This window comes from Frieseomelitta varia, unplaced genomic scaffold (genome assembly GCF_011392965.1).
Source record: "Frieseomelitta varia isolate USP_RPSP 00005682 unplaced genomic scaffold, Fvar_1.2 scaffold_560, whole genome shotgun sequence".
Lineage (NCBI taxonomy): Eukaryota > Metazoa > Arthropoda > Insecta > Hymenoptera > Apidae > Frieseomelitta > Frieseomelitta varia.
This window is the reverse complement of record NW_025110324.1, coordinates 52,589-68,112: the sequence shown is the minus strand read 5'-3', so window position 1 is coordinate 68,112 and position 15,524 is coordinate 52,589. Positions and strand designations below refer to the sequence as shown.

The window sequence follows — 15,524 nt, the reverse complement described above, 5'->3', positions numbered from 1 at the left end:
ACTTTTCAAGGGACAGAAAAACTATTTTGACAAACTTCTGAGGGAACAAAAAGACTATTTTTACAAACTTTTGAAGGGACATAAAACTACTTTGACAAACTTTTGAGGGGACAAAAAGACTATTTTTACAAACCTTTGAAGGGACAAAAAGGTTTGACAAACTTTTGAAGGAACAAAAAGACTATTTTGACAAACTTTTGAGAGAAACAAAAAAGACAACAACGGTCGGTGACGTGCAAATTTACGATACTTTGCAGTCTCAGCATCCCTGGCTCGTTTCACTTCCCAATAATTCGTGGCAATTCGATGTTCCAAATACGGGGGGTTAAATCCAAGCGTTCGAGGTGCATTCAACGATTAGCTAAAAATGCGAATCTGCGTTGAAGTCTCTGCTGCTGCTGCTGCTGCTGCTGCTGCTGCTGCTGCTGCTCGTAAAAAGCCCGTAATTCCGCTTGCACGCGGCTGGGACGAGACGCGGTAATTCTCCGTGACGACGTTATTATCTCTCATTGATCACACGGTGTTCCCGTCATTGAGGAAGCACGATTATGCAATTTCGTTACGTACGCACCTCCTCGTGGTGTGACACACACACGCACACGCACACGCACACTTGTGTTACAGAGATCCACACACACACGAATTGTGGAGGTATGGCGCAAGAACTCGAGATTGACCATAATTTGGAAAAGCGTTTCGTTTTTGAAATCGTATCGACTGTTTTGATTGTTAAAGGCCACTTTTTTTGTTTTAGATATTTCATATTTTGTATTTTAAGATATTATTAATTTTATACAAAATATAAAATAGTATTAATTTTATATATTTTGTGTTTTAAAATATTATTAATTTTATACAAAATATAAAATATTATTAATTTTATATATTTATATATTTTTAATATATTTTATATAATATAAATATATTATTTATAATATATAAAATAATATATATATTTATATTATATATAAAATATAATATAAATATAACATAGAATATATAAAAATGAAATATTTTTATATAATATTATTTTTTTATATACTTTATATATTTTGTTCGATGAGCCCTTATTTTTGTTATAACGTTGCGTTGCATTCTGTTTCTGGTAAATTAGCTTTTTGGAAGAATTTCATTCAGCTATAAAAAAAAAAATTATTCTTCAGAAAGAGATATATGTCTGTTGCAACTAATAATCATCGATTTTTACACTTCTGTGGGAAATTTAAGGCTATATTAAGATCCATTCAGAATGTAACGAAATAATAGACCAAAAAAAAAAAAAAAACTTCTGTTCTCTTCATAAATTTCATTCCTTTGATTATGTTCGTAACATAAATCTAGTTGTAACAACAATTGTGTAAATTTGCTAGACAATAACGAGGAAGCAACCATCTGCGATAACGCAGAATTATATCCAAGAATCGAGAACATCGACGTGGCTGTTCAACTATCGAGCGTTCGAACGTTGATTCGATGGGACGCGGACGATTATTAGTTACCAGCGATTAGCTTTGCGTTTGACAGGCAATAATTGACATTGTTAATGAGAGATACGATAGGAAAGTGAAGAGACAGGAGGCAGATTAAGGAGCGTCGTTGCGTTAAACGTGGGAAACGTGGTTCTTAAGAATAAGTAGAATCAGGCCTCGTAAGGTCAGACACGTGGCACGCGCTTCAATCATCTCCAATATTCACGAACCTTTAATCTTTTAGACCTTCAGCGTCCCGACGTTTGTTTCACGCCGCTGTTAAAACCGCCACGATCAAAGGAAACGAACAGAGATCGATCTTCCTTGAATAAAAACACGAAGAAGAAACGAACCAGGTTTCTTTAACGACGAGACAATTGTTCTTGTGAGCAGACTTATTCTGAAAACAAAATTCCGCTGTCGTTCTTTTGGATTGTTTAAATTTACAACTTGCAGGAAATTATATAACTTAAATTATATGAGTATGTAACTATAATAACTATAAAACTCTTAAATTAACTTAAATTAACAACTTGTAGGAAAATTGTAAAAGTTAATTTTTAAAAAAATTGTGAAAATTGATTTTAGATTAATTTTAATTTTAATTTTAATTTTACAGTGAAACGTCAGATAGAAATGAAAATGTTGAAACTTGAAAAATGAAAATTTAAAAAGTAAGAAATAGCGAATAATGATCTAAATTACAATTTAGTATCTAAATTAATAATATATAGTAGAGACTAAAAAGAAAGTACTTTCAACTCGAAAATCGGTAGAATCATTCGCGTCTTTTCGTGTTATTTTTCACAGAGCCTATGACAAAATTTTTTATTACAAACGTTGTAACAGAAAGTAAAAAATAGAAATAAAAAAAAAATCGATTGATATTTTATCGCGTGAGATTTGGCGGGACATTTAGCCGCGGAAGGGCAAACACAAAGGGAAACTGAAATCCTGTTGAAGCGAGCCATTGAAATATCGGTCATAGAGAGGATCCAGAAGAGGGCATGAGACAGCGCGTCGCTGCCCCGGGGGCAATTTATTTCGACGGAACGAGAAGTTGCCGTCGACACACACCGCTCGTTAAAATCGTTGACGAACAGCCGCCGCGTACCTTTGTGTCTGTATTATTTGGATCAATAGAGAGATGCCGAGCACACACGTTCGTTGCCGCGCGGCAAACTACGTCCGCTCGCCTCTCATCCCTCTTCTATTTTTCCGTCGCGTTCCCTCACGATTTTCCCCCTCGCCTTTTCTCACAATTTTCCTCCCGCTTTTTTTCACAATTTTCCCGTCGCGTTTTCCTACAATTTTTCCCATTTTCTTACAATTTTCCCTGTCAGCTTTTCTCACAATTTTCCCCTCGCTTTTTTTCACAATTTTCCCGTAGCTTTTCCTCAGAATTTTCCTGTCACCTTTTCTCACAATTTTCCCATAGCTTTTTCTCAGAATTTTCCTGTCACCTTTTCACTTTTTTCCTCCCTTTTTTTCACAATTTTCCCGTCGCGTTTTCCTACAATTTTTCCTATTTTCTTACAATTTTTCCTGCCATCTTTTCTCACAATTTTTCCTCGCTTTTTTTCACAATTTTCCCGTCACGTTTTCCTACAATTATTCCTATTTTCTTACCATTTTTCCTATCACCTTTTCTCACAATTTTCCCATCGCTTTTTCTCACAATTTTCTTGTCACCTTTTCTCACAATTTTCCCGTCGCGTTTTCCCACGATTTTTCCACCGTATTTTCTTACAATTTTTCCTGTCTCTTTTCTCACAATTTTTCTGTCGCGTTTTTCCACGATTTTTCTACCGAATTTTCTTACAATTTTTCCTGTCTCTTTTCTCACAATTTTCTTGTCACCTTTTCTCACAATTTTCCCGTCGCTTTTCCTCAGAATTTTCCTGTCACCTTTTCTTACAATTTTTTTCCGTCGCGTTTTCCCATGATTTTTCCTCCCCCTTTTCAACAAACAATACTGCGGAGTTATCCGATTGATCGAGTGAAATGAAATTGACTTTCGTTCTCTGTATAGATCAGAATATTTGAGAAGCGAGGAAGAAAATTGTATTGGAAAATGTGAGGAAAATTAGAAGGGAATTTTGAGGATTTTTGTTGTTTGTTTAAGATCAATTTTTTTGACGATTTACGGTGATTTTTATTGAAACTGTAATTGGAATGAAAATTAAAAAGTTCTTCATCAAATGGAGGAATTCTTTTTATCACAGGATTTATTTTGACCCAAAACTTTGATAATCACAAATTTTTTAACGGCAATTGAATAATACTTGTACTAAAATAAAAGAAATTGTTCTAACGAAATTATTGTATCTAAAAGAATAAAGAATTATTTATAATAATTTATATAATTAGGATATAATTATTTTAATTTTTTTAATTATTTCAATTATCTTATTTTAATTAATTAATTACTTACGTACGCATATAAATATAAATATTTAAAGATAACAAGTAAACATTCTCATACATTTGGAATTGCAGAAATTTTTGCATACAATATAAAGAATCGTGTCTGATACCCTAGTCGCAGTAATATTTTGCCATTGACTACTCCGCCTTTGATTTCTAACAATTCACACGAAGGATGACGGAAGTGAATGAAAATAATGCGCTCACCTTCGACGTGAACAGAAAATAAATAGAAACAGTCGTTGTGATAATAAAAAAATAACATGCTTAACATTTTTTTTCTTTTTTTTTTTTTTTTTTTTNTTTTTTTTCAATTCAAATCACGATCTGTCGATCGACTCGAACGAGCGGGCGATTCCTCGAGCGTCGAGAACCACTGGCTACGCGCCAATCTATTTCACTTATTTCCGCGACACGTTCGGTATTGCAATCACCGTTCCGAGTCGACGAGAGGTCGAGACAATTTACTGCACTGCGGCTAGGCAAAATCTTCTCCTGCAACGAGTGACAATTATCGCATCGCGCGCACACGTGCACACCGGCCGATCGATAACCGAGAGAAAGAGAGAGAAATAGAGACAATCATTTTATTCGAACGTATGCATCTCGTGAATGTTTAACGCGTTCCCTGCCAATTTTTCACGAGCTTCGATACATATACGTGGCTTGTCAAAAGTAATAAATGGACCGCGAATATTCGTGGGAATTCGTCTTGGTGATGCATGTTTGTTACTTTGTTTACGTTTTGCTGGTTTTGAAATTCAAGTTTTCGACGGATTCTTTTGGTATAACCGGGGGCGTGAGAAATTAGAATTGAGAATTAGAAAGGGAAACTGAAACTGAACAGACAGTAGGGATTAAGAATTGAAAATGCAGAAAGCTGAAAGTTAATATTTAGCAGACACAAGAGTACAGAGGGAAATCAGAATACAGAAAATTAAAAAAAAAAAAAAAAATTAAAATACAAAAAGAGGTAATAAAGTAGAACACAGTTTAAGAATTAAAGTGCAGAACTTGAATTTTCTCAAACACCATGAAGGAGAAGAAATTTGCGAGCAATTGTATTGTACGACTAATGTTTCTGAATTGAAATCCAAAATTAAAAATACAAATATTTAAAAAGTAGGGATATCAGAATACAGAATTGAAAGAAGAGAAAGTTGAAAAATAGGACATAAAATTAATAGTCACATGAATAGACAATAAAGTAGAAAACAGTTTAAGAATGAAAGCATGAAAATTCAGAATGTATGTCGAATTTTATACGGAAAACTAGGAATTAAAATTTATTAATTACTTTCGAAAAAGTTTGGAGTTACTTTTAACCTCTTGCCGCGCACGTCGAGAATTTTTTCTCCCAAAACATTTGCAACATTTTCTCAGTACTAATTATCAATACTAATATTTAAGTATAACCCAGGCAAAGCAAATAACAAATTTATTACTTTTCAATAATTTCTGTCCAGTGAATATCGTACCGACGAGTTCAAAAAGAAAGCGACGAATTGTATACGGTTTGGCCACTCGTTATGGTCCGCAATCAGTTGTCGTTAACCTCTTGCGCTGGAATGACGTGCACGTCGAGAATTTTTTTTCTCCCAAAATTGCAACATTTTTTAAGTATAACCCAGGCAAAGCAAATAACAAATTTATTACTTTTCAATAATTTCTGTCCAGTGAATATCGTACCAACGAGTTCAAAAAGAAAGCGACGAATTGTATACGGTTTGGTCACTCGTTATGGTCCGCAATCAGTTGTCGTGAACCTCTTGCGCTGGAATGACGTGCACGTCGAGAATTTTTTTTCTCCCAAAATTGCAACATTTTTCAAGTATAACCCAGACAAAGCAAATAACAAATTTATTACTTTTCAATAATTTCTGTCCAGTGAATATCGTACCGACGAGTTCAAAAAAGAAAGCGACGAATTGTATACGGTTTGGTCACTCGTTATGGTCCGCAATCAGTTGCCAGCGCAAGTGGTTACGAATTAAATTGCGGAATTAAATCTAGAATTGAAAATACAGAGGGAAGAATCGGAGGAACAGAGAATTGAGAAATGAAAGATGAATTTAATGGATGCGCGGATAATAGCAGATAAGTTGCAAGAAAAGGAAAAAATAAATAAATAAATTTCTCGAGCAATAGTATTGTACGACGTAATCTTTCTGTCTTTTTCGGACGAGGGGTTGTTGCGGACCCTTGCGGATTCGTGACTCGTCAGCAATTTTCTGAGGCTCGAAGCTTAGGAAAACACAGCAGCAGCCCCATCGTGGAACGTTTTATCAGCGCTTTATCAACCTGAAACGTTAGTATCGTTTGTACGCGTCCTCTGCGCTAACGGAAACGAGATTACGTCTATTCACGGGCAAGATCATCGTGGAAAACGTTTCTCTGAAAATAGTCGCCGAATATTCTCGTGCCTCGCCTCGACGAAACCACGCCCTCCGATTTAAACGCTCCAGACGCGGCGAAACAAATTGCAAATTGTTCGTTCGATGGATCGAAAGAGACTTTATTTTTCGCTGTTCGTTTGTTGGCATATTATTTTATGCAATGGAAGTATTTCAATTAATGAGCATACGGCTAATAATTAGTGACGACATCTCTGCAAATTGGTTTCTTTTGTATTACATGAACGTGATAATTTTGCAAAACTATGCAAATTCCCCTCGGGAATTTAATATGAATGAAATTGAAGGTTTCTTTCAATTAAAATAAATGATGGATTTCAGTTAAAATAAATGATTGGACGTTCGTGAAGAAACAAATTAAACGAGCACTTGTTCGTGATAGTTGGCTAGACAGAATTTACTTTTCGAATATATTTGTTTGATATTATTTGTAAGATTCTTAAATTTCTTCAAATTTACGTATTTAGTTTTGGGATGTACAATTTAATCGAATGTCATTGTCTTATGTAATCTCTGTTGCGAGAAATTTTATATTATATTTAATATTAATTATTTAATATTTAATATTAATTATTTTGTATTATATTTAATATTTAATATTACTACTATTTTTTCTTAATCCAATTATGAATCAACTAAAAATTTCTGGCATCTTTAATATTGGTAGTATTATTAAATTTATAATATTGAGAACCAATAACGACTTCTATAATAATAATAGACTCGAGCATTCAGTGTCATTCTCCAGTTTGTAAACCTACGTCGATATGGACATAGTGTTATTATTTTATTATATTAAAATTGCAATATTGGAAATCAATAAGGACGTCTTCATACTTCTATAATGATAATAGACTCGGGAATTCAGTGTCATTCTCCAATTTGCAAATCTACGTCGATGAACATGCACACTATTATTGTCTTATTAAAGACATATTAAAATATTGAAAACCAATAAAGGGTAAACCCTCAATTTTTTTTTAATAATAAACTTGTCTAATAAATTCACCGTCGTTCTCCAGTTTGTAAAACCACATTAATGAACGTAGTATTATATCTTAATACATCAACCATCTAAAATAAAAGCATCAGTATCTCACAATCTCCATCAATGAACAATATAATGAATAAATAATACAAGAGAGTAATATTTAATATATTTTATTTATTTGGTATATTAAATTGTATATTTAGTATATTAAATTATTTATTTAGTAGATTAAAACTGTGAAATTGGATTTGTATTAAAATTTATATTGGATCAAAGTGGAAGTATTTATTTAATTGGATATTATTAAAATTAACGTTAGTACGTTAAATATTATTATGTTAAAATTCAGTTTTGGCACATTAAAATTATGAAATTGGAAACCAATAAAGGCCTGTTAATATCTCGTCAACAATGAACTGGTAAACACTGGTCACTGCTCATTCTTCAGTTTGCAAAATTGCATCGATGATCGTACGATACATAGATCGAACGAACAATAGCGTTCGCCACAATGGAGATGGTGAATCCGTTCAAGGACCGAAAGAAGGTTGTTCAAGGATCGAGCGATTTTCAGCGACACGCCTGCGTGAAACCGGTACCGGAAGCAGTCGTTATCCAAACAGCCAGCGAGCCGAGGTCGCTCTTGAAAATTAGGCTTGCGGCTGTGACGTGGTCTCTGGCTTAATCGATTCACGCAGCCCACGTGTCTCCAAACGCCTAACACGTGCAATCGCGGAAAATGGATCGTTCGATGAATATTTCGTTTTTTTTTTTTTCTTTTTTCGAAAAATATTAAAAATAAAAATATGCTTAGAAGCTTCGAAGGAGAAAGAATTTCAGAGCTACGAATTGATGTTTCGCAGAGTTAGGAATTTTTGAAGAATGTTTCTGCTGATATTTGAATTTCGCGAGATTAAAGTTTCGTGAATTTAGGAATTTTTGAAAAATGTTTCTGCGGATGTAAATTTCACGAGATTTCGTAAATTTAAGAATTTCTTAAGAGGATGTTTTTACAGATATTTAAATTTCGGGAGATTAGGGTTCCGTGAGTTTAGGAATTTTTGAAGAATGTTTCTACAGATATTTAAATTTCACGAGATTAGGGTTTCGTAAATTTAAGAATTTCTTAAGAGGATGTTTTTACAGATATTTAAATTTCGTGAGATTAGGATTTTGTGAATTTAGGAATTTTTGAAGAATGTGTATTTTCTCTAAGTATTTCAATTTCACGAGATCAGGATTTCGTAAATTGAAGAATTTCTGGAGGATGTTCTTGCAGATATTTAAATTTCGTGAGATTAGGATTTTGTGAATTCAGGAATTTGTGCTTCGAAGAAGTAAAATATTCCAATTTTCTACACTGTGAATATAAAGCCGGGAATTGTCGATTCCAAAGGTTGCCAAGTTAACATTTACATTGAAATTTCAAATCTCTTTGCACCGAGCATACGCGGATTGAAGCTTTACTTTAAATAAATTAAGAAATTTCCAATTTTGAGAGTGGGCACGTAGTCACCACTTTACGAAATTAAAAATCCCCCCCCTAAGTGCTTTTTACACTGAACACTGAAACTTCAAACGACGAATTATATATAAGAATCAAACGGCGAGCTCTCTCGTTCTCTTCTTCAGTTTTCATTTCCTTCAAATATAATATAATATACATTTCTCATTTCCCCCCTGAATATTTCGTCCTTTCTCAAAACGTGCTGAATATTTTACAGCGGCTATTTCAAATCAAAGAACACAATCGCGAGAGAGAGATAATATAACCTGAAGTATCAAAATCTCGAGCTTGAAAACAAGTCAAATCCACTGAAAATGATCCCACAGGCACGAGAATTTATTTTTTAATTTGATCGTCCGCTCGTCATTGCATCACATCGATGATTTCTTTTATATTTATGTTATAATTTTCTATCTTATTTATGTTATACATCAATGTCACAATTTTCTTTCTGATTTATGTTACATATTTATGTTATAATTTTCTTTCTTATTTATTTTACAATTATTTGTGTTATAATTTTCTTTCTTATTTATTTTACAATTATTTATGTTATAATTTTCTTTCTTATTTATTTTACAATTATTTATGTTATAATTTTCTTTCTTATTTATTTTACAATTATTTATGTTATAATTTTCTTTCTTATTTATTTTACAATTATTTATGTTATAATTTTCTTTCTTATTTATTTTACAATTATTTATGTTATAATTTTCTTTCTTATTTATTTTACAATTATTTATGTTATAATTTTCTTTCTTATTTATGTTGTATATTCATGTTATAATTTTCTCTCTGACTTGTTTCTTTACATTATAATTTTCTTATTATATGTACAGTTTTATATTCATAATTTTCTTATTATGTTTATAATTTTTTTTTATATTTATAATTTCCTTTATAGTTACAATTTTCTTTCTTATATATATATATATATATGTATGTGTGTATATATTTTTTTTTCTCGCAGCCTCTCATCTCTCATGTTTTTTTTATTCATCTCATTTTTTACAGCATGGCCGCTCCGACTCGTACAGGGTCGCAACGATACCGCAAATTCGCGACGACAACAAAACGGCCGACGGGATGTACAAGGTATTCACCGCGTGACTTCCGGTCCGCGGTGGCTCTCCATTTGTGTTACGCTGGCAATTTTTCTCGGGGCTTGCTTCATCGACGACAGATCCTCCATTCTCTGTCCTCGTTTTCTATCGCAACTCACTCTCTTTCTTTTCTCTCTCTCACGTGAATTTTCTTCACAAAGAAAATTTTCCATTCTCTTCGTTCTTCTCTGGTCTTCCTCTTTTCTCTCTGTCTCTCTCTCTCTCTCTCTGTTCCTCGGCTCTGAACTAACTATTTTTCCCCATCGTCGTTTCACTCTAACAATCGCAAACGTTCTCCGGTGACGTATTCTTTCGTAAAATTTTCTTCAAAATTCGAGCTCTCTCGTACCTCTCTACTCTCTCTCACTCTCTCTCTCTTCGTTCTTTCCAACGAGAGAGACACACATTCTCGACAATTTCTTTTCTCGTCTATCTACTCTGCATCTTCCGTGAAAGTCTGATTTTCTCTTCTATGGTGATTGGAATTGATACAGATTCTCTCTCTCTCTCTCTCTCAGTGTGCGACGATGTGCGATAGTTTGCGAGATAGATTTTTCACTTTGTGACTTTTTAAAATTGGATATTAGAATTACGCGAAATTAGCGATATTCCTTCGCGGTTTTTCTTGCAAATGATTTGTAAGTCATAAACTTTTTGTGTCGAGTTAAATTTCTTGATAAAGAAAGGATTGATATCATTTTTTTACGTGATCGAGGTAGCGATAACTGTTTGACGCTGGAATTGGCAACGTTTGAAGCATAAAATCAAAGACATTAAAGCGAGAAGATTTTTTCTTTACGAAAAATTATTCAAAATTATTTAAATCTAAAAATATTCTATTTTACACCTGAAATCGATCCAATATTATGAATTCATCATTTTGATCATTTTGTTCTAGTGTTAGAGTGATATCTGAGAAAATATTGATGTACTTTCATACGTTGAGCGAAAAAAAAAACGACGCAATAAATAAATTAATAAATAATGAAACACTGTAAATGTCAAATTATCGAAATTTCAAATTTCAAACACTATAATTACCAAATTATCAAAATTTAAAATTTCAAACGCTATTATAATTGTCAAATGATCAAAATTTAAAGTTTAAAATTTCAAACATTATAATTATTAAATTATCAAGATTTAATATTTTAAACGCTATAATTATCAAATTATCAAGATTTAAAACACTATTATAATTGTCAAATTATCAAAATTTAAAGTTTAAAATTTTAAACACTATAATTATTAAATTATCAAGATTTAATATTTCAAACACTATAATTATCAAATTATCAAGATTTAAAATTTCAAACACTATAATTATCAAATTATCAAGATCTAAAATTTCAAACACTATAATTATCAAATTATCAAAATTCCAAATTTCAAAATTCAATTACCACTTTTATAATGTGAAAAATCTATCTTACTAGAAATTCTTGTACATCGCTATATATATATATATATATATATATATATATATATATATATATTATGCGCACTATTACTCAAAACTAGCTATGACACTTGGTACTAACACGATCTACGTAACATCTATAACGCATAATAATTAACGTATATTCCTGTGACAATACGACTCGAGTGGCTTAGGGAAATTCTCTCTGGGATTTCGTCTGTCGCCTACTTTCTCCATCTTGATGAGTTCATTTAGAACGATTAACCAATATCAGGGTTGATGGGTTGTATGTAACGGGTCTCCTGACGATTCTGTACGATCGTCGAAACGAAATATACTTTGTAATTAATGATTATACAATTATTATAATTATAATTATCGATTCAATCGTATATACTTCTATTATGAAATGATATATTGAGGAGTAATTTGAATGGTGTAAGGGTAATTTAATTTTTGATTAATTAAAATTCTCTTTTAACGAAGATCGTGATAAACGTTCTCTTTTTTCTTCTTCTTCTTCTTCTTCTTCTTCTTCTTTCTCTTAATAAAATTTCGAGTTGAAGATTCGTTTGAAGAATCGTTTAATTAAATTAACAAATCAATCGAATTGAATCGAATTTACGAGACAGTATTTTAATTGAAAAATTTATCTCGTGGAGTTTAGAACCAATTTCGAAGATATTTTTTTTTTTTTTGTTTTAGAGAGAATCAAATATCGCAACGATCAGTATGTTTTCAAACGACTTAAAATTTAAAAATTTGAAACTTTGAAAAATTAAATATTCTCCCCTTGTATTTTTTGCGATCTTCGTTAAAGATAATATCATAATCTATTTTCGTTGTATTCCGAAGGAATATCGGAGAAAGTTTATATATTTTTTCGAACTCAAATGATTGCTAATAGCGCTGCTTACGTAGTAACTATACCTACGTCCTCCAAAAAGCCAAAAATATCCTTAACTTACAATCCTCCTGATCTGCTCTCTTACTTTACGATTAATCTGTGTTCATCTTTTGCGAAACAGTCGCGGCGGAAGAATCCAAAGCGGAAGACGGACAATTTGGATGACCTGAAGCAGGAGTTGGACATTGACTTCCACAAAATTACACCCGAGGAACTGTATCAGAGATTTCAGACGCACCCCGAAAACGTAAGTATCTCGTTAAGCAATAATTCTTAATAGAGAAAGTAGTGCAACTACTTTGAAACTCAAAATCCATTGAGTTGGAAGCAATACGTTCGACACGTGCATTTAGTTGATTAAAAAAATTTCGTGGAAATTGAAGAGTCAGATATTAAAATTAAGGGTAATTAATTTTAACATTGTTAATAAAGATCAAATGTCAATTTCGGTTCAATTTAAAAAATTCACCATGAGAATTAACCGCTACTCTATTTTTTATTATCACTACTCTACTTTTCCTATTACTGCTCAGTTACTTAATTTTTATTATTACTCAACTACTTAATTAATTTTAAAATTAAAAATTAAAATTAAAAGTAATTAATTTTAAAATTAAAAATTAAAATTAAAGGTAATTAAAGGTAATCAATTTTAAAATTACAATTAAAAGTCAAATGTTAATTTCAGTTCAACTTAAAAAACTTACTATGAGAATTTTAACTGCTACTCTATTTTTTATTATCACTACTCTATTTTTTACTATTACTACTCGGTTACTTAATTTTTACTATTACTACTCAACTACTTAATTTTTAAAATTAAAATTAAAGATAATTAATTTTAAAATTACAATTAAAGGTCAAATGTTAATTTCAGTTCAACTTAAAAAATTTGCCACGAGAATTTTCACCACTACTCTATTTTTTACTATCACTACTCTATTTTTTTACTATTATTACTCAGTTACTTAATTTTCACTATTGCCACTCAACTACTTAATTTTTAATTAAAAATTAAAATTAAAGATAATTAATTTTAAAATTATAATTAAAGGTCAAATGTTAATTTCAGTTCAACTTAAAAAACTTACCATGAGAATTTTAACTACTACTCTATTTTTTATTATCACTACTCTATTTTTTACTATTACTGCTCAGTTACTTAATTTTTACTATTACTACTCAACTACTTAATCTTTAAAATTAAAAATTAAAATTAAAGGTAATTAATTTTAGAATTACAGTTAAAGGTCAAATTTCAGTTCAGCTTAAAAAATTTACCATGAGAATTTTAACCACTACTCTATTGTTTACTATCACTACTGTATTTTGTTACTACTCAATTACTTAATTTTTACTATTACTACTCAACTACTTAATTTCAAAAATTAAAAATTAAAATTAAAATTAAAGGTCAAATGTCAATTTCACTTCGTCTCAAAACATTTACCATGAGAATTGTCACCATTACTACTATTTTTTTACTATCGCTGCTCTATTTTTTACTATTACCACTCTGTTTATTCGCAGAAAAATTCAGTTTGCTCTCAGTTAGGAGCATTTCTTTCTCTCTGTAGGATTCTTTAAAAAAGAAGAAGAAAAAGGCAACAAAGAATACAAAAATCAGAAGAGAAGAAAGTCATACGATTTGGTTTTAAAAGAAATCGTTGGAATCGCGTTCCAGTTTAGAATAATTACTCGGTGCTGACGCGAGTGTGCAGTTCTTTCTCTCTCTCTCTCTCTCTCTGTTGCTCTCGCAGCAAGAACGGAGTCGCGCGCCTCGATCGATCGAGTTATTTAAAGCTCTCGAGTATCATCGCTGACACGAAATTCCTGACGTCCCTTATTTAGCGAGGCTGATAATTGTGGAACGCGTTGCAATCGCTAATACACCGTGTGAATTGGCTGATTGGAAGATTAAAGAAAAAAAAAAAAAAAGAAAAGGAGCATCGCCTGATGGCAAAGCTTCAGTTACCAGAACCTCTGATAGATCGATAAAGTCTGAATAGGATTTGTTGAGATAATTAATGCCGGTGTAATCAAACTTGACGCTAATCTTAATGCCACTTGTTTTAACCACCACAGTCTCGACGCGATGATAATATAAAATGATGAGAACGGTGATTGAATTCCAATTTCAATACTTGCAGTCGTTTTACGTGGAGATGTGACAATGACTATGACATTTAGACGTGACGGGTGATTGTAATCGTATCGTGTTATTAATTATAATTATATTTATATCGTATTATTATTAATGATAACAAAGGGTCATTAATCGGTAAATAATTCTAATTGGAATTATCGTGCAATGTTAGGTTAAAGTCAAAAGTCAGAGTTGGTGTATTCAGTAATGATTATCCAAACTTTGCACAATTATGCCAATAGATAAGCTACGATTGCAATAGCGTACAATATTAAACACAGCAATGGTGATTATCATGATCGTATAATATTATATTATTATTAATCTAACATTTCATTAATTATTATCAAGTTGTTATTTTAATGGTAACATTATATAATGATAATTATAATCAATTTTACAAATTATTGCGTAGTTCTAGGCTGAAGTTAAAAATCAAGATTGCTTTCTCTATAGAGAAAAATCATCGTGTCGTTGTAATCACAACCATACGATATCGTACAGTATCAGACATAATGTTGATTGTAATAATATATATTATATTATTATTGATGATGATATTAATTATAATCGGTAATTATAATCGCAATTCCAGACCAAAGTCAAAAGTCTGAATTTTGTGTATAAAAAGAAACTTTCCAAAAGTATATCGCTAAATATATTAACGAAATTAAAAGATCAAACTTTGTTTGAATAAACAAATTGCCAATTCCAAATTTGGGAGAAATTATTTATCGATCAAAATTGTTCCCTTTTTTTAATGTGATAGACGTTGTAAACTCATCGAGCAGTACAAAAAATAAAATATTATAATAATGCAAAAAAAATAATAATAATGCAAAAAAATTAATATAAATAATAATATTATAAAATAAAGTATTTTTTGAGAAAAACACACTTGAAGTTTGTACAGAAATATTCATATTTACAATCAATCGAGCAGTACAAAAAATAAAATATTATAAAAATAATAATAATGCAAAAAAAAATGGCAATATAAATAATAATATTATAAAAGAAAATATTTTTTGAGAAAAACACAATTGAAGTTTGTACAGAAATATTCATACTTACAATCAATCGAGCAGTACAAAACATAAAATATTATAAAATAATAATAATGCAAAAATAAATAAT

The 15,524-nt window shown here is 31.2% G+C and overlaps 1 protein-coding gene across 5 annotated transcripts in view; it reads left to right on the top strand.

The window, feature by feature from the left end:
* Positions 1–15,524, top strand: part of LOC122533905 (sodium/potassium-transporting ATPase subunit alpha) — a 93,604-nt gene that overhangs the window by 51,705 nt on the left and 26,375 nt on the right. For 3 of the 5 annotated variants that reach the window (XM_043664052.1, XM_043664051.1, XM_043664050.1), the window contains exons 2-3: positions 9,826–9,906; positions 12,363–12,488. In XM_043664052.1, the coding sequence (XP_043519987.1) occupies positions 9,826–9,906; positions 12,363–12,488 (207 nt within the window). The remainder of the gene's footprint in view (positions 1–9,825; positions 9,907–12,362; positions 12,489–15,524) is intronic. The other 2 variants (XM_043664053.1, XM_043664054.1) reach the window with 1 other exon arrangement.